At 36.9% G+C, this 27,244-nt stretch overlaps 1 protein-coding gene across 13 annotated transcripts in view; it reads right to left on the bottom strand.

Annotated features, from left to right (window-relative positions):
- ERC1 (ELKS/RAB6-interacting/CAST family member 1) overlaps window positions 1–27,244 on the bottom strand; it is a 307,076-nt gene that overhangs the window by 145,937 nt on the left and 133,895 nt on the right. For 8 of the 13 annotated variants that reach the window (XM_040562386.1, XM_040562428.1, XM_040562450.1 and 5 more), the window contains one exon: window positions 16,723–16,734. The exons of the other annotated variants lie outside the window; for them this stretch is intronic. In XM_040562386.1, coding sequence (XP_040418320.1) covers window positions 16,723–16,734 — 12 coding nt within the window. The remainder of the gene's footprint in view (window positions 1–16,722; window positions 16,735–27,244) is intronic. 13 annotated transcript variants of the gene reach the window in all.

The following is a 27,244-nucleotide window of genomic DNA, read 5'->3' as shown; positions in this document are numbered from 1 at the left end:
TATCCTTTCTTTTTACAGAAAGGATCAAGAAAGAGCAAGTAAGAGCAAACTATTTCAGAAAGCATAATTTCCTTTTCACTTGCATCTATGAATTATTTTTGATGATCCTGGCAACTACCATTGCCTGCAGACAGGGTTTGGCCTTTCTGGGCATTAAGACACATGGAGTATTGAATCTAATTACAGACCCTTTAATCTCAGCCTCCTGACCACAGGGAACTTAAGTTTAAACTTTTAGTCCAATCAAAACAAAACAGGCTAGCTTTGCTTCCTCAGCCCTTTTCTCCATAATTATATCTGGAGTTTGGATTTTGGAATAAAAGACAGATTCTTTGGTTGCAAGATTTCCCCAAAACATCATACAAGTAGTAGAGACAGCTCTTTAATTTACTGTTTAGAAAGCAGAATGATATACTAGCTTCCTATCTGGTATGTTATCCACACAGAGAAGGAAGAATGTTTCTTCTGTATTTCAGAATACTTTTAGAACAGATCACAAACAACTTTGCTTTAATATTTTCTCCAGAACTCATAACAACAGTATCATCGAGAACATATCTCCGCAATATATATATATATTCAAATTATGTGGCATATGGCTAGTCAGTGCTTTGAATTCTCACAGAAATGTAGGTTCAACACTGAGCTCTGCTTTTTGCAATGTAAGGCAACCGGAGATGGAAAAATTGCAAAGATAGCAAATTTTCCTTGGTGCTAAAAAAAACTTCTATTAGTGAGAAAAAGTGCTGACATCCTCCAGAGACTAAGAAAAAAGGAAACTCCTTTTCTGACGATGTTAAAGAATTATTGGCATACTTAACTACCTTTTCCAACAGTTACAGCTGATTTGAGTCAGAATGCTTTTTAAACACTACTAGTGTAATTGTTAAGTTGCTCTAACCCAGTGCTACACACTGGTAATGGGCGCACTGCCCAGTTTGAAAGCAGACTTGCTCAGTGATTAAACAACTTATTGGAAATATTATATTGGCACCAGCTCAGCTTGTACAATACACGGCTCTAGCTGTCCTATAAAATAAACAGAGAAAGTACAGCTAAGTTAACACAGAAAATGAAAATATGCAAGCCTGACACATTCAGATCCACATAAGGATTCTTATTCAACATCTAAATTAAAAGTAAGGGAAATAAGTATTTTTGATATACTTGCAAACCTGGATTCATCTGCTGTAAAAATGGTATTTGTTACTGTAATCTACTGGTTAGATAAGAGAAAACAATATTAATAAAGCTATAACCCTGATCAAAATACGTATAGGGAAGATCATCTCCTGCACAGTCCAAAAATGTCTTCAAACAAAATATGCACTTCAAAGAAAGGAGTAATTATAAGGATCTGTGCTATTATGTATACCTTCTCATGTCTGAACCAAAATTAATGTCTTCCTAACAATTAGGTAGATATTCCGAGACAAATTCAAGCTTTCCTAAAGCAGTTTAAAAGATGTAGTCTTGAAATTACCTAGTGCTTATAATACTCATAGTAATGTTTGTAATTGCCATATTCTTTGGAAATTTGAATTTATGTTCAGGATACAACTGTCACTCTGTTCCTTTTTCAAAAAGCAACAAAAAGTTGGGCACTGAATCTTTCAAATGATACACGTATCTACAGCTTTATCTCACTGCTGGGTAGTCGTAGCATTGCTAGACCAAAATTTTGGATAATGACATTTTTTGAGGTATGGCTCCTAAAAATATTTAGCACTCAAAAGAAAAAAAATCTTTTCCAATGCTTAGAATCTTTCTCCATTTTTGCAATATGTCTTGCCAAGTACTGGTAGAATGGAACCTATCAGAGAAAACAAAGTAGAATCAAAATCAGGCTTCTAATATGAAAACAAACAAACAAAACCACCACCAACAACAACAAAAACACAACATCCATGCTTTTCCTTTATGAAATTCTGAATTTCTAGCAATGAGGAATTGCTGTTATCCTAAACACCATGGGAAGTGAATTAAAATATTCAAAATAAACAATAAAAACTTTCAAATGAGAAGTTTCCACATTTTCGAAGACTTTTTATATGGGGAGAATAATTTAAGCAATGGAAAACCAATGGAGAATCAAATATTCCTGAAAAGTGGAAAGAAGACTGATCTAATTCACTTTACTACCTGCAAGTGCTTTGGAATATTTTTCATTCCTTTAAGATTCAATTCCAATAAGATTAATTGCTTTACAGACCCTATTATTTATTAAGGTTTTAATAAAATTAATTTATTCCATGCTAAATTGAATATTTTTGCATTTTAATACTAATCTCATCATCTTTTACTGTTATGCACACCAGCATATATAGCTGTTAATTCTTTCCTCGTATGGATTTTTCATGCTACATGTTAATGTACTGTACATTGTTATCATCTGGCTATCTTTTCTGGAGTAATTTCAGGTGTTCTTCTTGTGAAACAGAAGATGACAAAATATTAACTGAAAGTATGTGGAAGTTAATTTTGAATTTTCTAATTATGTTTTAATTTTGTCCTTCAGTTATATACCCAAACCACAACTGCTTTTATACTAATCCAAGTGTAAGTATATATTTACAATGCATTAAAACCACTACAGAAGCTTATCTTCAAAATGAAATGCATATACATACTGTATTTTGAATAACGAATGCATGTGTTAGGAAAAAATACACTGATTTCATGCACACCAAAAGATATTGCCTGTTTTATTCATCTTACTTAGGTTTTTGGAAAATATTTCTACGTTAAAAAGTAGACATACTGTCAGTCAGCCATGCCAGAAATACTGTGTTTAGCTAGAGCTTCATTGATGTAGCATTACCACCACCCACAGGAGAGTCCACAGTTGCTGCAGCTACTAATCCTGATGGACAGAGGAACTTCACTGGCTTTAAAGCACACTGTTTCTCAACATAATTAAACTGGTGCAGTATATATTTATATATATATATATATGTATATATATATATATAATCAACATTGCAAAAAATGTAAAATGTCTGTATGCAATGAATGAAGATCATAAGCACAGTGATATAGCTGAGGTGTGGGATTTTTTATTTGATTTTTTTTTCTCTGTGTATAGTTTTGGTGCACAAATAAAAATGTTCACGTTTTGGAAAGTATAATAGAAGGAAAGGAGGAACTATTCCCAAAAATGCTACTTAACATGGAATATAAGAAAAAAATATTTTCAAAAGGTATTGTTTTAGCTTTTAGTTGCTTAAAACTCACTTTACCTTATAAGTAGTTGATCACCTAACCACAGAGAAGAATGGCAGCATTTGGAAAGGTTAATTGCTTAACCTCAAGAAAAAGAAAATGATGAATGAAAGCTAAATAAGTGATGTAGGAAACAGGACTGACCACATCACATAGTCTCATCACCACAGCTGCACGTCTGATTGACAGTCAAAGCAAAGCTGCCAAAGCTCGAGCTCCCTATCTTACTTAATGAAAAAATAGAATCAGGGAAGTAACATACCGCTGAAGATCTATCTGAAAGCTAGTATGTCTGGACTTCTTTTAGAGCCTAAGCATTATCTGGGGCTGGTCCTTTGCTTCATAGGGCACTATCAACAATCCCAGCTTCTAAAGTAGTTATACTACTGTTAAAAAAGAGGTGCATTAACTTACGAAGTAAAGGAAACAATAATTTCATTACAGTTTTCAGACAGCTTGGTCTAATATTATTAACTCTATTCCACTTCGTGTCTGAGATAAAAGTCCAGACAACATACTTTCAATGAGCTGCTTTAGTTCAGACGCACAGCTGGCTAACTCCAGCATCCAATGACTTCTGCTTGTGAGTCTCCTTCAACAACCTCTCATCATTTTGTTGCACTGTTTCTTGCTGTTCCGTAACATTTATATAACAAGCTAACACATGCCAATGAAAATATTAACAGATCCTGAGAATTTAACTGGTCTGCTGTATGTGAGTCAAGAAGTCCCACAGTGGCTTTAAGAGATGGAGAGGGTGGACTTCATTTCCTGAAGCTAGGAAATTTTGGTTTTTAAAACAAAGTGAGTGTTCAGATCAGCACTGGAGGGGACAAGGGATGAACATCAGGAAGGCTATGGGAAACCAGCTTGCCCCAAATTTTCGCAACAGGGGCCTAACAATGTCTGAAACAGTAGGTAGGGAAGTCAAATACTAGATGAAGTTCTCAACTCTACACGGGTTGTCTTCCTTCCTCGAAGTTACGAATCATATGCATGGTATCAATGGATGCTTTCTGGTGTTCAGCAAGCTAGTCATCTCACCTCTGTCTCTAGCTTAAAAAAAATAAATAAAAAAAAAAAGAGCGAAGTTTTTTTTTCCAGAAACAGCTGATGGGAAGATAGGGAAAGTGAAGCACGTGGCATATAAATCTGGCACAAGTTAGAGAAACTCTGTACAATCAGAAACATGGTCTAAAACCCTTATATTGTTTAAAACCACCTTTAACAGAAATCCACTACCTGACACGCAAGCAATACATAAAGCTTATAGATAACACATTCCAAGAAGTGAGATAGCACAAGTTATTAATGGTATATGGTATGTTTCATGGGAAGATGTAAGCAAGTCCTAACCAGATCACTCTATCAGCCTGCAGTAGAGATAACAGCACCAACATGCTACCTTTGAACATTATTTCCCTGAGTAACTAAAGGCCTTCAAACTCAGGTCCAAGCTTCTCTGAGGTAAATGTGTCAACTGTCAAACACAACCAACCTTCCATATTTCTCCATACAATGCATAATTACAATATGCATTAATACATAATACATATTAATAAAACAATACAATATATATTACGTATTTAAGTTTGCTCTTCATCTTATTGTTCTAAGCTCTCTGACTCATTCTAGCAGAAAACTAAAAAATGTAATCAAAACTACACACACTAAATCTGAATGTTACAGGTGCTTCCACTGTGAAGTGTTATTTCTCAGTGATCTCTAGAGAACATACGTTTATAGAAACATGGAAATAATTTTCCTCATGAAATGATGTAGCATCAACAGTCAGTGAATTTAAAGAAAGGTATGTAATAAATACAAGAACAAATAGAGAAATTTTACTAAAGATGAGAAGCACATGTGTCTCCAATGCATACTCTAAGCACTATCAGGCTATTCTATTTCAGAGAAAATATATTTTTTCCTTTCAATCTCTTGATTGAACAAAAACATAGAATAAAGGAGGCTATTCTCCAGTCAGGAGGTAGCAGCCCAATTACACACAAACAGTGGTGAAGTGTTCTCTTAGTATTCTCAAAACAACTGGAAGAAAAGAAAAATGTGCTTTAATGAACTGGCTATAACTGAGGGATTAACAGCAGAGATTAACAGGAGATCTCTCATTTTAGTTCAACAAGTCCATAACAAATTAAAGAAACCATATGTCCACTTTTAGACAGGGTCAGATACAACATGCTAAAAAGAAGACTGAAGCAAAAAGCTTTAGCTAAGCATCTGTTGCACTACATGTTTTCATTCATCTGTACTTCCATCGTTGTAGATATAATCCGCAACAGCTAATCACACCACTCTTTTAAAACTAAAGTGCAGCTTCCCAACTATTTAAACTCTCAAAATCTACTTAGTAGGAAGTAAGTTTTGTGATGAAAATAACGAATACATACCATAATTTCATAACTGATGATAAATTTGAAATCGGGTTTCAGAGATTAAATGTCTAATCAATTGAACATCAAGTTCTATAACTACCTTTAACCTTAAACCTTGCATGCTTTAATTTTTATTGAAGTTAAGAGCTTAAAAAGTACAAACTCAGAGCGAACCCTAGAACAGAGCTGTAAAATAATGATAGGGGTACTCCTTTGTTAAGGGAAATACTAATGCTTTAAGACCTTATGACCTGTTATGACCTTAATATCAGTATTCAGTAGTTCAACAAATAAGTTTGTTTTGTTGTATTTTTTCTTCTGCTTTTGTTAATTGAGCAAACAGATGCAAAGCCAAAAATGACATTTGTAAAATGGTTGATGAGGCCTCAGTGTGGATTCCTTCTCCCTGCTACATGCTGAGTTAGTTGAATTTGGCCCTAGCAGTGTAGGAAGAACTCCCAAAGGTGCTGTTCTTTTTACCTTCAACTCCAAATCATGAGCCAACCACCCTGTGAACAGATCACACACAGCCAGTCACTCTCTGCTCAAGAGACCTGCACAATTTGGCTGAAAAAAGTATTTTCTAAACAGCAATAAAATCTTCCTTATGAATGGCATCTTATTGAGGTTTCAGAGGGTATTTTTATGATCTAAGATCACACACATCTCTTTTAACTGCAGTCCCACCAGCCAGAAAAGAAAACAAATCAAAACAGAGCAGTTGTTTTCTTTCATAAGAGTATGCAATCTTTTCATTCCTGCTAGAATAATACCTGATACATACAATAATAATAAAAAAAATGGAATGTAAAAATCAGCCATTGAAACAAAAACAAAAATTAAATATAACGTAGGGGGAATAAAATTCTAAAAGCAAAGCATTAAAAAACTATGCTAGAGTAGCTTATGTTTATTTTACATCATATATTAAACAAGCTATCAATAAGGAAAAGTCCTCTTCTAAAAGCTTTCATAAATGTGGGATAAGGGTTGTATATTATCCTGTTATTTTGAAATAGGTCACGTTAAAGAATCAAAATACATCTTATACTTTAAAGCTGACAGCTATTGAAAACATAGTTTACAATGAAAGATATTAAAACGAGCAGTTGTTAAGGACAAAAAAAGAAAGCAAAATGAATGTACCAATTCAGTGGAAGAGGATTTCTGATATCAAAGAAAAATAAGCATGAGAACATTCAGAATCTTGACTGTGTAGGGAAGAAAAAAGTTAATAATAGCTCCAAGGAAATGATGTGAGAACAGAGATGCTAGCAGGACCATTCTGAAAAAAAAATATAAAACGGTTTGTTTCAGGGCTAAAAGCCTGCTGATTTTTACTCTACTAGGATGCCCAAATAAAGATCACATTCTTTATCTGTTCTCCTTAAAGACAAAATTGTTTTCAAGAAGAATTTTCCAAGCAGACTCTCACTATAGATGTAAACGGATAGGTGTTCATCCTGCTGGCTACAAAGCAGCAGTACCAAATTTGATGCTTCTGGCAAGACCAAACTCTGCCATGCTCAGAGACCATACCGGGAAAAGTATGCAAAAATCATACAGTTGATTGCAAAGCAATGGCATCATGGCCATCAAATCGTATTTTGCTACAAGATCTTCATTAACATCAGAATCTGAGATGGGGAATATATAGCTCTATTTTTGGTATCCAGTGGGTGAGACCGATTTCTGGTATGGAATGCAGACTACAATGTCTCAGGACTGCATGTTTGGCATATTTCCTTCTGGTGCTTAGCAAAGAGATTTATTATTAAGAGGTAACTCCTCATATGAAATACATTCTGTAGCACTGGCTTTGACAGCTCACATCAGGTTAATATGAAGAGTGCCCACTGAGATCATTTGTTACAGACTTTTGATTGCTTAGAAAATGGGGAACAGCAGCACTATTTGTAACAGACACACCACATACAGGGCTCAATTGCCTGTCTAAATAGTGCATATGGCTTAGTTCTTGTTCCTCTGATATAGCTGTAATACTGTCTTCTCAGTCTGTAGCTGTAGGTCTCTGGAGTTCTGATAGGAGAACTTCATGAGCCAAGTGAATGCAATGAAGTTTGTGGAGAACTGAGCGAGTACAGAACCTGTGTTGCAAGCAACACTTGAGAGCATCTCTTAATCAGACGTTTCTCTTATAGTCTTGGTAATGTGTGTGCACAATGTTACTGGCTGTGCATTTCAGGACTTCCACCATTTCACAATAAGTGGATCTTCTGCAGAACAAGTACGTCCATGAGCCTTTTGAATAAATACATTCTTTTGGACATTATCTGCATGAGCATGGAAAAAAATGTGCTGAAGTGAGTCCACAGGCACAAGACACGCCACGTTCCAGATTCCAAAATATATCGTCACTGATATCCTTAGTGATCATGAAATTTGTTAATCAAGTTATCTCTAGTTTAGAGTATCTGCTGAGGAAGATAAATTCTTTATCTAGAAAATTATATTACTCCAGTGAACTATTTTTTATTCCGTGACCTTGAGACAAATGAGACAAAACGAAGATTTGAATTGATTGCATTTGATCACTTTACCAAGACAACTGCCTTGATGCAGACTGTCACTGAGTTACAAGCAGGTATGAATCATTTATGACTCCTTCAATGAATTAATCTTCCAAGTAATCAGGAAACACTTATAATCTTAGGAAAGATCAACAAACAGCCTTTACTGTCAAAAGAAATATTCCTAATAGGAATCTCATGTGTTTTCTATAAATTGTCTCTGTATATGAAGTTATATGGTGCAGGTTGAGAGTATAACCCGTGTTGAAAATCTGACAAAAAATTATTGAGGCTATGGTCAAAAGGGGATACAGAAAGACAACAGAAGAGTTCAATACCCTTTCTACTTCAAAATATTACTAAAAATTTCTTTATCTGTTATTCAAAAAGCATCCTCCACTATTCCAAGATGCAGAAGAAAATATGCTCCTTCACCTCTAGAAAATTCAAGAAATCAACTACAATTCCTTTAAAGGTTTTGGTGTTTTTTTGTTGTTGATAGCTTTCAGCTTGTGCAGGTAGGTATAAATAAGAATGTATTAGTGGACAGTCCTTTTAACCTAATTAAATTAAAAAGACATGACACTTTAATTGGAAAATCACTATCTCTTGGATTAGGGATGGCTTTTCCTTGATGATATTTTCAAAATAGTAAGAGATGTATTTCTGTCCAATTGAAAAAAAAATATATATATGGAAGATTATGTCTGTAACTGAAAACTATTAGCAATTCATAAGCACTCCTGAAACTGTTTCACGTCCTTCAAAGGAAATAAGACAAACATGCTGATTTGCCATGCTGATGGGATCTCAACTACAGCTAATTTTTAGTGAGGCCTTTTTTTTTTTTTTTTGCCTCAGCAGATGTTTATTCTGAGGAAAACAAACTTCAACTTGATAGCAGGAATGGTTCTGAGTTTGGGGATCTGCCGTTTCTTCAGAGACATAGAAAGGAAGCAAATAAAAAAATTGCATTCAATAAAAGTCTGAGGTACCCATAAGTGTAAGAGTGCTTTCTAATTTGTTAAGCAAGCAGGAGAATTATAAAACGTGAACTGGTGTTCTAGGCACTGTGTAAAACACTATTAGGTCCTGAATATGTGAATTAATTTCTGGAATGTAATTACAAATATTGTTTTTATATATTTGTTTGTTTGTTTTTAATAGTGTCTGCCATCACCCAAAGTTGCCCGGAAATAATTTTAGGGTACCAACCGCATCTCTACCAGTGCTACGAATAACAAAGAAATAACTGGAGAAACACCAACCACCTTGTTCCTGGACAAGAGAAGGATGTTCTTTCTTTGAGCTTTTTGCAGTGGAGAAGACATGGATAGTGAAGGATGAAGCAACGCTGTACATCGCATTGCAGAGCATAAATCACTGCCTATATCCCATCAGAAGAGTATGACTACACTAGGGACCCTAGGAGAGAAAGTGCTGCTGCATCTCATTTCCTTGGACAAGACTCTTCTAAGCAGTTCTAAGACAATTCATCGTGGGATCCTCTATGATTTGTTTAATGATATTAACAATAATGTGTCTACTGAAATATGTATTTCAGGTGTTGGCATCCAAACCAAGCACTCCTGACAAATTGAAACTAAGTTGCAAGGCCTTGCTTCTAAAACAGATCTTCAAATGTAGCATGGGAAATTTAACCAAAACAGACTGCTATCAAAAGCATCACATCACAACTTAGGAGAAAAATTAGAATAAATTGGGAATAGCACATACTTATTCATCCTATTTAACATTAACCAACAGAATAATGCTTTAAAACAATCCTCTAAATATTAGGAATTTGTTTACACTATAAGGTTTTTGCCCAAGTTACAATAATGTTTGAAGCTTTAAGCGTTAAATAATACAAAACAGACTCCTTCAGATACATTTCAGCTGTCATTTGTTCATGTGATCCAAGTATACCCACAAAAATCATGGAAGTAGGCAAAGGAAACAAACAATCAAATACTGACTGCTTTGACCCATCCCTTTGAGCACTTGCATATTCCATAGTAAATGTGAAATCTGTGCTGAAAGCAAGAGATATGAGAAAGGGAAGAAGGCATATCTTGAACTAAGAAGTAAAAAACAACAGTTACTTGCATCTTCTATGATCTAAAAAGATCTTCTATGCAAACTGCTGGAGAACAGGCAGCAAGCAATGCTAAAAGGAAAAACAAAAACCACCTTATCCTAATTAATGACATTATCATCCTTTAAAATATGTTATGTGAAATAATGAAGAAAAGTTTGCTTTTATATTCTTTATATATATTGCTACAAAGAGTTAGTACTGAAAATATTTCTTAGCTGTTTATTCAGATCTCTGTATAACATTGCCACCATGTTCTACCAGTAATATCAATGCAAAGTTACAGAATACAAACTCAAAAGTAAATTGAGGGTCTATATCTATGTAGTATTTGGTTACAAGAAAAAGCTATTAACGACATTACTGCTGGTATTTATTTGGTATGATTAGCTGAGGAATTCAAGTACATCCAGCATAACCAAGAATCCCACCAGCTGAAAATTCAGATTAAACAGTCATACTTTTTCTTTTTTAAACACTGCAGACTAAAGGAACTAAGGCTTTGTTTTTTGTTTTTTTTTTGGAATATTTTGAAATTTGTGTCTGTTGGCCCTTGCCATTTTACTGAACAACATGAAAAGAGTCTGGCTGTCTCCCCTGTACCTTCCCATTAGATAGCCAAAAGACCACAGCATGATGTCCCACAAGGCTTGAATATAGCCAGTTCTCTCTGCCTCATCTCATATGTCACATGCTCCAGCACTTAGTCAACCGTGACTGGCCTGCCGGCTGGACTCACTCTACTATCCCAATATCTTTCTTCTACTCAGAAGCCCCAAAACTCTTCCAGGTGCAGCCTCACAAGTACAAGGTAGAAGGAAACAATCACTTCTTTTGACCTGCTGGCTATGCTCATGGTAATATAGCCCAGTATGCATTTTGGCCTTCTTCATACCAATGTGATACCGTTGACTTGTTCAACTTGTCCTAAACCACACCTCAGTCCCTCCCTACAAACCGGCCTTCTCGTTGGTTGGTCCTCAGCATGTACAGATGCAGGGGCTACTCAACCCCAGATGCAGAACTTTGCACTCGCCTTTATTGAACTTCATGAGGTTTCTGCCAGCCCATTTCTCCAGCCTGTCAAGGTCTCCCTATAAAGCAGCCCTGCCCTCCAGCATATATTCCCTGTAACCACTCCCTGCCATTTGCTATCATCCTTGAAATTTTTGAGGACACAGAGTCTCATCATCCACATCATTAAAAAAACATTAAACAGTGCTGATTCCCCTCTGAGCCAGTAATCTCATCATTGAAGGCAATCAGGTTGGTCAGGCATGATTTACGCTTGTAAAACCATACTGCCAGCTCCCTATCACCTTCTTGTCCTTCAGCTGCTTGAACACGGCTTTCAGGAGGATCTGCTCCAAAAACTTCACAATGACTGAAGTGACACTGGCTAACCTGTAACTCCTGTAATTCTCTGGACCCTCCTTCTCATCCTTTCTGAAAATAGGTATGATGTTTGCCAGACATCAGAAACACTCCCTGACAGCCATGAGCTTCTGAAGATGATAGAAAGAGTCCTTGCAATGACGTCAGCTGGCTCCCTCAGCAGCCTTGTATGTATCTGATCTGATTCCATCAACCTGCATATTTCTAATTTGCTTAAATAGTCTGTAACTTGGTCTTCCACTTCTGTGGGCAAATCTTTACTCCTGCAGACTCTGCCTCTAGGCTCAAGGACTTGGAGATCTGAAAGCAGTGATTATCAGTAAAAATTGATGAAAAGTTACTGAACTTCTCATCTTCTTCAGTAACATTTTAAGAAGGTCTCCTGTCCAATTGAATTCTCTGTAACTTTAGTAGTGTTTTCTTGCTGTTATTGTTTTTTCTCTGAGTCCAGGATCTGCTAAACCTTTTGGTAGTCGGTAATGCAAACATTTGTACAAAGACTAATCTAAAACACAGATTCACTATCTGTCCATATACCTACCTACCTTTCAGAGCTATGACAGAAATAAAAGTCTAACCATTTTCAAGGATACATTTTTTTGCACAAAAGTAAGCCATTAAAGAAGAGAAATAACATTCAGATTTTATTCCTTTGACTAAATATGATGTGACACATATGGGTTAGTCAAAATGTTTAATGTTGCATGAAGTTTGAATGATAATTTCAGTTAATCTTCTGATGGTGACATGCTAGACAACCTATTAACTTTACAGTTAACATAAAGACATATTTTAAAATATATTCTAAATAAAGTCACATTTTGATTTTTCAAATAGTATGGTAGGAAGCTATCTTTTCTGTTATGGATATAAAAAAAAGAAAAAAGAAAATTGTGAGGGGCTGCTCTAACTGCATTTGACTCAGCTCCTCAAAATTCACAGCCTCCTGTTGGCATACAAACATCCCGCCAGTGCCATATGCAGCCACAGGTCTTTCTGTGCTCCCTCGATTCTAATTCCCGCAGGAAAGCTGCATGCTTCAGGAATACATGTACTGAAAACAAGTAATAACAACAAAAAAAAAACCCTAATTGGCTAATTAATTAGATTTCAACAGGTAATAGGAAAGAAACCAGATCATACAAGACTACAGAAAAGGGAGAATTCTGAGATGACATACAGCTGTGAATAACTGTACTTTGTTAAGATGCAGTGAAATGAGACAAGAAAAAAGGCCCTTTGTCAGAAAAGTGAGATTCCTCTTCGAATGGATGACGAAAATTCTGATAATCATTATTCCTAAAACAAATGCTAAAGACTATGACAGTAACGTGTTTTAATAAAAAACACAGTTCCATTTTGTGCTCTACACATTACTACCCAACCTTAACAGCCAACAAGTCTGACTCCTTCATTTTTTTGTTTCCCACTATCATCTTGTGAATGCTGTACTTCTTTTCCTCACTCAAAAGGAATGGAGAACTTCTACAAGTAAAGAGTACTTTTCTATGTAAAGAATTCCATAAAGCCATTACTGATTTAAGTAGAATTAAAGGAAAAATATGTGAAATTGAAAGCAACTATTAGAGGCCATTACATTTTAGAGACAACCAAGGAAATTTAAATGGAAACTCCTTTGAAAACAAAACTCTGCTGACCTAAAACTAACCACTGCTGATTCTACATGCTTGACATTTTTATCACTTCCTGCTGTGGTAAATGACCAGCATCATGGCAGAACAAAGACCAGAGTCTCCTGAAGGTAAGAAATTAAAGAGCCAGCCAAACTTCCAGTGAAATTGGTCCAGATTGCCCTGGCACTTTCTCAGAACACAGAAACACAGCTTTCTAGAGATACAGTATATGACACAGTTTATAAAGGTTATTTCCATAAGAACAAAAAAACTTTAGTACCATAGACAACTATTCATCTGTGTGCCTGTAATTAACTACTCCACATTTATGTTTTTTTTTTTTGCAGTTATTGAATAGTACCTGAATTTTCTGAATTTGCTTAACTTTCTATGAAATATTATCTATCATTTTCTTATAGAAGGATGCTATGCTTTAAATACTTCTTTGGTGGTTAGATACGTAGCAGAAATTTAGGACTCTGGAAAAAGGACTGAAACCATTCCTTCAGATTTAGTACTTTGTTTTTACTTTGATTTTATAAGGCTATAATATCCTTGAGTTGCTATATTGACATTTAATTTTACATGGACACTCATAACAGGCTTCTATCTGGATCCATGCCACCAGCCTGCACTTATCTAATCGCCAAACCACTCTGCTGTGTGGAAATAAGGTTTACAGTATTTTTTATTACTTCCTATTGCATAAAATTCTCTTTGGTACAGCAAAGAATCCAGAAAACTTCTGGATTTCTATATCTTGCTATCTTTTTCTATTTTATAGTAATAACATCTCAACTTTTATGAAATGTATCCATAAGTACATAAGCTTGAAAGTACTGTAGCACATGACTTCATGGTGTTTTTCTAATTTTTCCACTACTGGGGCTAATGACACCAGAATAGTTTTATTGGTTTTCTTTTCTCTGGAACTCAACATTACATAGTTCTTTAAGTAAAGCTCTCATCAACAGAGATGCTTAGCAAAAAATCCTTATGGAAAACTGAGTTAACACCCATGCCTTCTCAGTCTATTTTATTTACTACGAACCATTATGAAATCCACCCTAGACCCTTGGAATTTTAAACAGTAAGTACATGTCACAACAGCAATGATAACGTAGGTTAAATTATTGTTCTCGTTCACCAAGTTTATCAACAGGAGAGCTTAATAGATCAGACAATTCAGAAGTTTTGCACTGATTACAATAAGCAAAGCTGTTCTTGATGAGAACAGATATCATTTAAAAGTATTTCTTCCTGTTTCTAGAAAACAAACATACCTAATGTACTTTTGCACATATTCAGTTCTTTTACAGGAAGACACATTTGCTTTGATGTCCAAAAAAAATAAGTACTGTTACACCATTAGGAGAAAAAGAAGTTATGACTCCCATAGTAGCTTCCAGTGTAGAATGGAACTCCATGGAATAGAATCATAGAATCATGAGTAAGCTATATCTTCATATCTTGCAGCTAACAGTAATTAGGCAAACAATTAAATGCATAGGAAAGAAAAAGTTCTGCAACCCCTGTAATTTTCCTGTTGTCCTTAGAAGAGTATTTTCATTGTGTTTCTGGCCAGCAGGGATTTTGTTGTTCCAAGAGCAGGCACTCCAAATATTCCCTTACACTCCACATTTATTTTAACAAATACAGGAAAACCGCAGCAACTAGCCATCATAGCAATCAATTAAAAATATGTATCAATAATAAAACCACTAAGAAACTATGTGGACCAAATGGAGAATCTCTTCAACATCAGTCAGACAACTTTCCATCTCTCCAAAGATCCTAACACTTGGCCACCTCAAACTGCAGTCATATCTTCTCTAGACATATTTTATGTATTTTACAATATGTTCTGAATCAGAAAAAAAAAATCACCCAAACACCCTAAACCCCTCTCCTCTTCACCACAAATTCCAATATAGGTGCAGATTTGATAAAAGCCTATAGCCTATAGTATTGAAGCCGAAATATCTTTGACAGATGGCTTTTATAATATTTAGGACTCCATCAGCCAAACACAGCACATCAAACTCCATTCACAGGGGCAACCAGCAAACACAAACTACCCAATATAAGTACTACTCATGCAAGAAAAAACATGGTATCTATTTCAGATGAGAATGCTCACAGGGCAGAAAAGCTTCCTGGCAGTTCCGTTATCAGGGAACTGAAAAAAGAGGGTCATTCAAGGATGGTCCTCCTTTCAACAGAAAGTACAAGTATGCCAGTACAACACACTAAAAACAGAAGGTATTGATGGACAACAGCATGATTAACTTCCAATCTTTTTCCAGTTTGTGGGAGGAAGGAAAATATGCAGCCAAGGCCACAAGTGCAACATCTGTGCCAAACCAAGGTCAAAACACTGACAGTTTAAAGGCGTCAGCAGCATCACGCCATCGTGGGATTCCATTTACCACCACATTTTTCACAGTGTTAATCAGGAATAGAAAAGCCAGACATTGGTCAGTAACTCAGAACTTTAGGCTTTAAAGCAGAGGCTTTCTGGGCAAAGACGCTGCCTGAAACAATTGCAGTCATTCTCTCATCAAGAGTCATGGATGCTTTCAACCAAACAAACTTTATCAGCAACGACAAGAATCCAAAATGTTTTTTTTGAGTGTTTTAAAGGTAACTAGGGGTTATTAGGTCATGCATGCTCACTTACTGTATTACATAGGTCATAGAAGTTTGCTCCCAGCTATACCTCTATTGAAATTCTGAATCTATGTTTAATGACTGCTTTAAAACAAAGAAGTAAAAAAATTTCAGTCATGACTACAAGACTTCAAAACGTTGTCTCTTGATAGTTTTTTATTTTTTTTTAGTAGCTTATAAATTTGTTGAAGGCACAAAGTGATCTTGCTAATTTATGTATCACCCTTAATTTCATTCTGATAGCACAACGCACTGAATATGCAACAATTATAGTATCATAGTTTCTAAAATTTCAGTTTCTATTCTGAAACTGCACCAAAACTAGTTCTACAACAACACTACAAGATTTCAGACACAGATGCAATGGTAAAAATTCAACAGTTAAGGAAGCACACTGAATAGTATTTTAAAGCAACTAGTTTTGCAGTCAACAGCATGTATCACGGCTAAGAATATGGCTGAAGTTCAAGCTTTTTTTTTTCTTGACATGACAGATAAAACCATAGATATTTAAATTGTTTTACGATCTTCTCCCCCTTCTTCCCTGTGTACTACAACATTGATTTACAGTGGCTTTAATACAAATTTTTCCTTCAAGTACAGATTTCTTCTGAACATCTGCCCTATCCAACCCATCCTCCTACACAGACTTGACCAAATCTCTGATCTTTTATTTTGTGGATCATGCAAATTAATGTGCAATCTTCCGTGAGATCTCAATTTTACCTTAATAGACAATAGTGTTATAAAAACCCTTATTAAAAATGAATACTGACCTTGACGTGAGGCTGAAGGAAGCAGCAAATCCAGGAAGGAGAAGCGAAAGAAAAAGAGTTAGAGTTTGTGAAAACAGTGTCCAGAGATAAGACAGTTCAAGAATTCAGGACAAAACAAGCAGATCTAAATCAGGTAATGACACAAAGACACACAATCCTTCACAAACACAAAGAGCTGCGTGTTTTATAGACATCTAATAAAAAAAAAGAAAAAAGAAAAAAGAAGAAAAGGACACTTAGATTACACCATTTCACTCAGAGGCAACTTTCCGTAGACAAAATAGTCTGTAAGTCTATAATACACATATGAATTCTTGGAAAAAAGGAAAAAAAACAACTGTAGAAAACTTCGGATTTACATCACATCACTAGCAAGTTTCCTTCTTCCAGAATTCTTGCTAACTTTGCAAAAACATCAAAGTTGACTGTCTGAGACGAGCCCTAAGATGTTCCTTAATGCCATCTTCTTCCAGGGGCTTATTTTGTCTCCATAATCGAGAAACATTTATTTTTTTTTTTCCTGCTGATGACCCAGACTTGTCAAAAGGGAACAGAAGGTAAAAAAATACATAAAGTCTTCAAGTCCTGAAGACCTGTCAAAGCTAAAAGTTCATCTTTCTTAATGTTGACATTGAAGTCACCTTTCCAAAAGCAAAAAAGGAATCATCTGCCTCTTCCTACAGCGTTCTGTCTCAACTCTCCCACATACGGTGCAATCTAAAAACAATAATGATCAAACGGGCATATCTTTGACAGTTCTCTCCAACATTGTTCAATAGCAGGATTGGACAAACCAAAATGCTGGAGTTCTCTGTAAAACATGAGACCCCATAGGTTCATTATTGCTTCTTTTCATATATCTTCAATATCTTTTCATAGGCATCTGCTGTCAATTTCACTGATAACAGCAACGTAAGTCAACAAAGAGCCATAAATACAGATTATTTTATTTTGATTTTAAATTTTATTCTTTTTCTATCACCAAAAGAGAAAAAAAGTAAATCTCCTGCTGCCCAAAACATCAATTTGACTTCTACAGCACATGTTGTGCTTTGTTGATGGACAGATTTCTCTTTATAAAGGCCTAAAGGTAGGCTATTGTCTGGAGAAAATATTTCTATAGAACAGTCTAGTTGCTATATGCCTTATTACTCTGGCTATAAGGAACTATGTAAATGGAATTTAAAGTCCTTACCTCTGGCATAAATTTTACAATCAGCTATGTTGGATATTGAATTTGTACAAGCAGCAGTTTCAAAGTGAGTTTCAAAGTGTATTGTTGGTCTATAACAGACAAACTAGTGTAAAGATATATTTCTCAGGCTTTTAAATTCATATTCTTCATATGAGTTCTTCCAGGATTGCTGTTTTAAAGGCTGTGTTATTTGGGGACTTCAGGAAAGATGAGACTTGGAAAATGCCAAATACCACATACTCAGTGTTTGATCTTGAAGTAAGTCATAATGTTCCAAAAGCCTCAGTTAATTTATATAGAAAATGGTGCAACTGTAATTCTGACTAAAATCCAAGACTATGCTCTCTAAGCTGAACTATAGAACTATGTCTGGTCAATTACATTTATCAAAAGGGAACAGAAAAGTGAAAACAATGGCTTGGCTAGATGTGGGACTAAATAAGAAAGGAAAAAAGAGTTTCTCTCTTTTTATAGCTGTTATTGAATCCAGATTATGAAAGTTTAAGAATTCTCATTTGTGTTACAGGGACACTTTGTAGTTACTGCTTCCATTACGATGATATTATGATATTGTTTCTTCAAAATAACAGCAGAAAAAACTGTAGGATAAAATCCAGGATAGTTCTGCAGTATTTGAATGAACCGCAATGTTCTTTCAACTGGCATTAAAAGGTAGTATCTTTTGTTGGCATAAGATGAAGGCAAAACAGAATCTGAAAAGCTGTGCTGAGGTCACTTTCAATTTTCTCTACAGTACAGAAATATTATTTAGCCAGCTGTACAGGATTTGAATGGAGAATAATTATTGCTACATCTTCATTTTGCTATGGAATAAATTATTTCTTAGTAAGAAAAATGTATTTTGTGTTATCACTAGTCCCTTCTTCATGCTTTTACAAGGGTTCAAAATATTAAAAAAAAAATATGAAATAGGATTTTAGGATAATCGCAATATTTATCCAAACGAGGAATGTGTAAGTTGCCTTTGAAAGCACATTACAATTAGAAATAAATCTGGAACTGTGCTGGCACTCAAACTAACAATGAGGCAGACAGCTACAGTCGTCAGCAATATATTAGGAAAGTGAAGGGTGATCTGCAGCAGACCAGGGGAGCCCCCAGTGCAGGGGCCACATCAGTGAAATTGATCAGCACAGCACAGAAAGCGCCTGCCCCACGGAAGCAGCCCAAGCAAGCAGACCCAACACAGGGTGAAACACACTCATGACACGGCGAAGAAATACTTTTTGGTTTGCACTATTTCACTCTGAACAGGAACACACACTTGCAGCATTCCTTACAAGATCCAGCAGCAGCTCTTCAGCCCAGCCCCATTAATTGTGTACCCTGATGCAATTGTCACACCAGGAGACAATACATCAAATGGTAGTCTCAGAGAAATCCATTTTATTTTAAGATGCTAACTGATTAATCTTAAAGATACAGCCAATTTAAATACAATTTCTGGGCACAGACCAAAAGATGGTGAGGTGTGAATATTCAGTATTTTAATTAATGTATATATTTGAAAAGCTGTTTATCATGCTAGCTATAATTTTTTCCTCATGCTTGTATATAATAAAGAGTGGAACAGGTCTGCCACGTTAATCTCAGATGTACTTAGGGAGATGTTTATGTAATGATTTCTAGTCAACCTTTGAATTCTACTTGCTTGACAGTGAGTGATTGTGTACATTTACTACTTCGTATTTCCTTCAAAGTAATCTGACAGCGAAGAATACACGTGATTTTCCTTGTGTCAGTTGGAAGTAGAAAGGCCATTTATGCTTTACCACTTCTGAAACCTTTTCTTGGTAAAAAAAAGAATGATGGCTGGTCTTTTCCTTTCTTTTTAGCTGATATTTAGAGGGATGGAGAAGAGACACAAAGAGGTTTTTTTTGCACACACATGAGCACAAACATGAGCTTGGGTGTCCATGAAAAACCAACATTATTTCACTGGCATAGTGATGATTACTGGGTTTTCTTTTTGCTTTTACTGTGCTCCAAGACAACGTGAGGATTTATCACTTTTATCCTTACTGTGTCAGTTGTACAAAAAGGAATATATATATATATATATATATATATATATTTACTCTTTACATATTAGCATTGTGAGTATGGGTACCCTCAGATTGCTTAAAGATGTTGACATAAACAATGAAAGACAGCTTTTAAGGAGGCGTAGCCAAGGCAGGTAACAATGAAACACCGATACGCAAACTAGGTTCATTATTTACATAATTTTCTTTCTCCCCTGATTTTATAATTATTTTAATTATATCATAGTTCTTACACTTCACTGATCTACCAGTTGTGTTGGGAGATATTTGCTAAATAAAACCCATCACTGGTATAATGCAGGCATCATCAGATGACAACTCCTATATTCATTACAGTTAATAGATGTGGGCAGGAGAAGGAATGCTTGATAACAACCCTGACTTAATGATAAAAACAATCAGAACTTTAACACTACAGTAAAGCTGGCAGGAATAGAAGCTTTCTAAAAAGCTCACAATGGATGCTTCTCCCTCGTTACAAGTATTGCTCTAGCATAAGATCCTTCTTGGAGGACACAAGATGATTAGTCTGGGAAGACCAGATTAACCAATGCTTTCAGACTATTGCTGAATGCAATGGAGGATACAGCCTGCACACAGCTCTGTAGAGACGAATCACTGTTGAATAGTGTCATTCCTGCCTGCCTGAACATGGAATTTCATGCTTGAACACCAGATTAGGAGGTTCAGTGATGGGGTACCACAGCAAGCTCATTCAGCCACAGCCTGCACCAGCTCTGACTTCCTGACGTGCCAAGAGCTGGACTATTTGGGGTTCTATGGCTATGTGTGTTTTTTTTAAACAGCTGTTTCTGCAGTAACACAAAGTTTCAGTTTCCCACAAAACAAAGGAAAAGGGAGAGAATGGGAAATAAAGGACAGCTAAATAAAGAACAAATGAAAAAAGGCTATACTATTATAAGAAAAAGGTGAGGATGGATTGAGGAGTCACCATAAAATCATTACAAGGGCTTCTTTATCTGATCCTCTCTACAGATGGATTTACAGTTGCTGGCAATCTCTCTCATCTTTTCTTAGAAGTAGGTTTCAAAAGTGATTTCAGTGTTGATCTTAAAGCACCTTAACAAAGGTTGACTTTCCGAAGGCAGACACGTGCCTTCTAAAAATCAGAATAATTTCAAATGTCTAAACTTAAATACCAATGCGTAAAAGTGTTTGTGTCTTGTATTCTTATCTGTTTACAGCAGTTATGGTGCTGTAAAATCTATTATTTTTTCCCCTGTGAAACACCACGTGGGACTTCAGGCCTAATGTTCATTTTGTACAATTTAAAAACAAGACTGAAAAGAAAGGATTTCTTCATTTCCAAACTTGGAAATCATGAAAATCTTTACTTTTAATGTATTTGTGTGGTCATTGATGGAGCTGGACTAGTTATGGGCCTAATCACTCTTTACAAGACCTTGTTCTCAAGTGCATGTCAGGTATTAACAAATTCTGCTGAAATTTTCCATGAGAGGTGTCAGCCTCACCCTATTTTTTGGGGGGACAATTACAGCTGTGTCCTTTACACACCAAAGGCAGCATTCTTGTGGAAAAATGTGTTCATGTGGTTAAAGACCGTGTCACTTCACTGTGATATATCAGCTGCCAAAGGAGGTGAATTAATGTTACATGGCAATCTTCAATTTGGAATGTCTGAAATTTTGAGTGATTAAACTTAGAAACTTAATATTCACTTAATCTAGTGAAGGGAAGCAGATGAAAATCTTTAAATTTTGAAGGAGGTGAAGAAAAAGAGAGAAAAAAAAAGTATGCACATGCATGCACCTGAAAATATAATTAACAACAGAGAATTCTGCTTTGTATTCATACCATGCAACCATGATATAAAAATACTCAATTTGCCTTTATGATTTAAAATACCCAAATGGATTAAAGTGTTTTAAATTGATACTTAATTATTTCATTTTTTCCTATGCCCAAATAAGAGTTCACGTTATTTTTGGATGACTTTAATGAGCCTTCCCATATTATAATACAGAATTACAGATATACCATCTCTCAAGGTTAAATTTAACTGTGATGATTATGAGTTTATAAATACCTTTTTGTTCTTTGATTTGACATCATCCCTTTCACTTTAAATTCCTTATATGCCCTGATGCAGTTCTTGTTTATAAATTCTCTTTTTAAATTCTTTTGAAATGCACAGAAGCATCCAACTTGAAAACCCTGAACAACTATTGGAAGATACGAGAAGTGGTTTGAAAATATGTATTTCAACTTCAAATTGTTGACTTAAGATAAGCTTAGGGCACAATTTACTACTATAGTTTTCTTTATACTAATCTAAAAACGATAAATCTGATGAAACATGCAGTTAATTTCTCTCCTCCTCTACCTTCCACAGATGCAAACATACTGCCATCTTATAGACAGAGTAAGATACTTCCTTCTACTCTCCATGTTTTTCAGCATTCCTTCTGTATCACCCTATATTTTTGAACCTTTTGTTCTTTCTTGAGAAGAAATATTTAAGATGAGGAGTATCTTTTAGCTTCAAAAGAGCTATACGTATCAAAAGTTTGAAGGTTTCTTCTTGAACAAGGCATCCTTAAATTCCTTCTAGAAAAACTCACCAAAATCTCTCCCTTAAAAGTCATCATCTTCAGCTGTCCTTAATGGGACTGCTGGTACTCCAAAGGTGGGCACGGTCTTCTTTTGGTCCCCAGTCAAAGTCAAGTTTCCTTCAGAAAAGAAGTGGTAGTGCCCTATGGGCTTACAAGGACTACCTATCCAATACAGCGAGCATACCAAGTTAAAATCAGGTTAAAGTCTGTAACTGGTATCAGGACTTCCATACATACTCACTCACTGCTTACTTCTGAAGCAACATCTACATATGTATTTACTGCTGCCTCTTAAGTACATACTTTTTTTTTCCTCTGTACAGGACAGAAAACACAATAAAACTTAAGAATGAGGCAATACTGACCTCTATCAATGACACATTTTAGAGCACTTGAGTTTTAGCTGGTTAGCAGAACTGATAGCAGAGATTAGAACCAAAGGTAAAGTAAAACACAGCAGAAAATTAGACTAAAAAGTACCGGTTTCTACAGAGTTTAAATCAAGAATAGCAGCAACCCTGCTTTGGACTGTGGTCATAACCACCGTGGCAGGACTTGAACGCAGAGACTGTTAGAGCTTGTATTTGACATAACTAGTTCCTGTTTAATCTAAGAAAACAAGCGTAATTGCAGCAGCCCCAAACAGCAGCAGCAGCAGCAGCCAGCAGTGACATTCCACCCCGTACGGAACAGTAGCCTTACAGAGCACTCACTTTCCCAGGAAGTCCCACACAAACCCCCCTACGTGTTGCGGTGCAGGGACCGACACCTGGTAGGGAGGGTGCAATTTGCGGGAGGCGTGCTTTCTGAGAAAAGGCATAGTCAAAAAACCCCCACACGTACAAAACAAAACAACTCGTGGAACCAGGATGTGACAATATAAATGGAAAGAAAAAGCAAGGAAGGAAACAAGACACAAAATGAAAAGTTACAGAGAGACAGGAGATTATGGAATGGCAATACAAAAAGCAAACAGTTCATTAGAAAAAAAGTGAATAACCAGACAGCTACAAAACCTCTACAGCACCACAACTGGGACAAAACCAAAACTTTTAGGGCTGTTCACCCATAGAAGAAATGGAAATTTATGGCCCATCCCCCCCATAAAAAAAGCAAAATCCTGCTCACAGAGACTATAAATTAGTGAGTTTGTACTCTAAATCTGATGTTGATTCCAAAGTGTTTTTCAAAAGTTTGCATAGCATGCACCACATTTAATACATTATTTTTGGAAATCTTCCCTCCCATTCACAGTTGAAAAACAAAGTCCCCCACCCAGTAATTGCAACAGTTACTAAAGAGTGGAAGCATTTCCCCTTTTTTTTTTTTTTTTTAATCTGAACTAAAGGGAGTTTTGCAATCATTGAAAAGGTTTATAATGACAGTCTTCTGCTTTCCATTTCATCTTCCTCTCCTCCTACCTTTTCTCCTTCTGTTTCACTGTACATACCTCTCTAACAGGTGATTCATTTCTTCTCTTCTATGGACAAAACCATGTTATTATTTCTCTTCTCCTCCTAGTCCAGTTGTCACATATAACTAGCATAAGGAAAAACTCCAGGGAGAGACTGTCTCTTTTGAAAAATCCCATTTTCATTAGTACAGTTACTCTCTGAACGCGACTTATTTCTTCTCATGTTGCCCTACATAGCATAACAGTTCCTAACAGACACAGCTATATTCACTCTTGTTTGCTGACAAATGCTTCTGCAAGCATTGAAATTCTTATTTACACAGAAGAGTTTGAACAGCTGTAGAGGCATTAGAAGTCATGATTTCTAGCTTACTCTGCATGGACTGGTTTAGGAAGGACTCTTACAAGGCAACATTATCAATTCTTTTCCAGAAACCAAGACTGTAGCTCTGGAACTTCCTCATAACATGCCTGGACATATCTGTTTAGCATGAAAGAATAATTTATAAACAAACATGGTAAACACTTATATTATACATATATATATATATAAACAACTATATATTTAATAGGCATGTTAAAATCTCTGCTTTATGTAAAAACTCACAAGTAGAAAGCAAGCTTTCAGAGAATAGAGATGGGGGGGCAATTGGAAAGAACTAAGGCAAAATAGAAAACTCAGCAATTATTCAGAAGATGAGAATGTACTAGTCACTACAAAGTATCTGAAATCTTGATATTGTTTTCCCCATATTGTGACTATATTGCAGTTCCACCTGAAAAATCATTGTTATTTTGCTAATTCACCACACTAACAATAGGTACCTTGGGTCTCCAGATCTTGAGGACCCTTTCCATTCCCACTTACAGTGGTTAATCCTAATGGCTCAGGAGCAGTCTGTCCCCACGTGCCCAAAGACAAACCAGCGCGGAAGAAGACTGGCCTGGCTGAACAGAGAGTTGTGGCTTGAGTTTAGGAGAAAAAAGAGGGTTTATAATCTTTGGAAAAGAGGGCGGGCCACTCACAAGGACTATAAGGATGTTGCGAGGCTGTGCAGGGACAAAATTAGAAAGGCCAAAGCTTATCTGGAGTTCAATCTGGAGCTACTGCCGTTAAAGATAACAAAAAATGTTTTTATAAATACATCAACACAAAAAGGAGGACTAAGGAGAATCTCCATCCTTTACTGGATGCGGGGGGAAATTTAGTTACATGAGATGAAGAAGAGGCTGAGGTGCTTAATGCCTTCTTTGCCTCAGTCTTTAGCGGCAAAACCAGTTGTTCTCTGGATACCTGGTACCCTGAGCTGGTGGAAGGGGATGGGGAGCAGGATGTGGCCCTCACTATCCACGAGGAAATGGTTGGCAACCTGCTACAGCACTTGGATGTACGCAAGTCGATGGGGCCGGATGGGATCCACCCGAGGGTACTGAGGGAACTGGCAGAGGAGCTGGCCAAGCTGCTTTCCATCATTTATCGGCAGTCCTGGCTATCAGGGGAGGTCCCAGTCGACTGACGGCTAGCAAACGTGACACCCATCTACAAGAAGGGCTGGAGGGTAGACCCGGGGAACTATAGGCCTGTTAGTTTGACCTCAGTGCCAGGGAAGCTCATGGAGCAGATGGTCTTGAGTGTCATCACGCGGCACTTACAGGGCAACCAGGCGATCAGGCCCAGTCAGCATGGGTTTATGAAAGGCAGATCCTGCCTGACAAACCTGATCTCCTTCTATGACAAAGTGACTCGCTTAGTGGATGAGGGAAAGGCTGTGGATGTGGTCTACCTTGACTTCAGTAAGGCTTTTGACACCGTTTCCCACAACATACTCCTCAAGAAACTGGCTGCTCATGGCTTGGACTGGTGTACGCTTCGTAGGGTTAAAAACTGGCTGGATAGCCGGGCCCAAAGAGTTGTGGTGAATGGAGTCAAATCCAGCTGGAGGCCGGTCACTAGTGGTGTCCCCCAGGGCTCAGTGCTGGGGCCAGTCCTCTTTAATATCTTTATCGACGATCTGGTTGAGGGGATCGAGTGCACCCTCAGTAAGTTTGCAGATGACACCAAGTTAGGTGCGTGTGTTGATCTGCTCGAGAGTAGGAAGGCTCTGCAGGAGGATCTGGATAGGCTGGACGGATGGGCTGAGGCCAACTGTATGAAGTTCAATAAGGCCAAGTGCCGGGTCCTGCACCTGGGGCGCAACAACCCCAAGCAGAGCTACAGGCTGGGAGATGAGTGGTTGGAAAGCTGCCTGGCAGAGAAGGACCTGGGAGTATTGGTTGATAGTCGGCTGAATATGAGCCAGCAGCGTGCTCAGATGGCCAAGAAGGCCAACAGCATCCCGGCTTGTATAAGAAGCAGTGTGTCCAGCAGGTCTAGGGAAGTGATTGTCCCCCTGTACTCGTCTCTGGTGAGGCTGCACCTCGAGTACTGTGTTCAGTTTTGGGCCCCTCGCTACAAGAAGGACATGGAGGTGCTCGAGAGACTCCAGAGAAGGGCAACGAAGCTGGTGAGGGGTCTGGAGAACAAGTCTTATGAGGAGAGGCTGAGGGAGCTGGGATTGTTCAGCCTGGAGAAGAGGAGGCTCAGGGGTGACTTTATCACTCTCTATAGGTACCTTAAAGGAGGCTGTAGCGAGGTAGGGGTTGGTCTATTCTCCCACGTGCCTGGTGACAGGACGAGGGGGAATGGGCTAAAGTTGCGGCAGGGGAGGTTTAGGTTGGATATTAGGAAGAACTTCTTTACCGAAAGGGTTGTTAGGCATTGGAATGGGCTGCCCAGGGAAGTGGTTGAGTCACCATCCCTGGAGGACTTTAAAGGATGTTTAGATGTAGAGCTTAGTGATATGGTTTAGTGGAGGACTTGTTAGTTAGGTCAGAGGTTGGACTAGCTGATCTTGGAGGTCTCTTCCAACCTAGATGATTCTGTTATTCTGCTAAAGAACATGAATATTCCCAGATTTTTTTTTCCTTGATTTACATGGCTGCAGTAAGTCACATGATAACAAAAGCAGTCTCCTCTTTGACATAGCTGAAATACATGTTAAAATTACTAGAAGCAAAAGAAAAGAAATATTCTATCTCAGTACTGGCAGGAAAGAAAACAAGCTAAAAAGAGAAGAGGGCACTCAATTTTTTTTTTAATAATAGGAGAGATCAGTTGGTAAGAAGGAATGGATAGCACTGAATAGCCAAAGTATTCCACAAAGTTGTTATGGAATGATGTCCAGTCACTTTGGGGTTTTATGCTTTCATTGAC

The sequence above is a fragment of the Cygnus olor genome, chromosome 1, assembly GCF_009769625.2.
Source record: "Cygnus olor isolate bCygOlo1 chromosome 1, bCygOlo1.pri.v2, whole genome shotgun sequence".
Lineage (NCBI taxonomy): Eukaryota > Metazoa > Chordata > Aves > Anseriformes > Anatidae > Cygnus > Cygnus olor.
The sequence above is the reverse complement of the archived record's forward strand: the minus strand, read 5'-3'. Positions and strand labels throughout refer to the sequence as shown.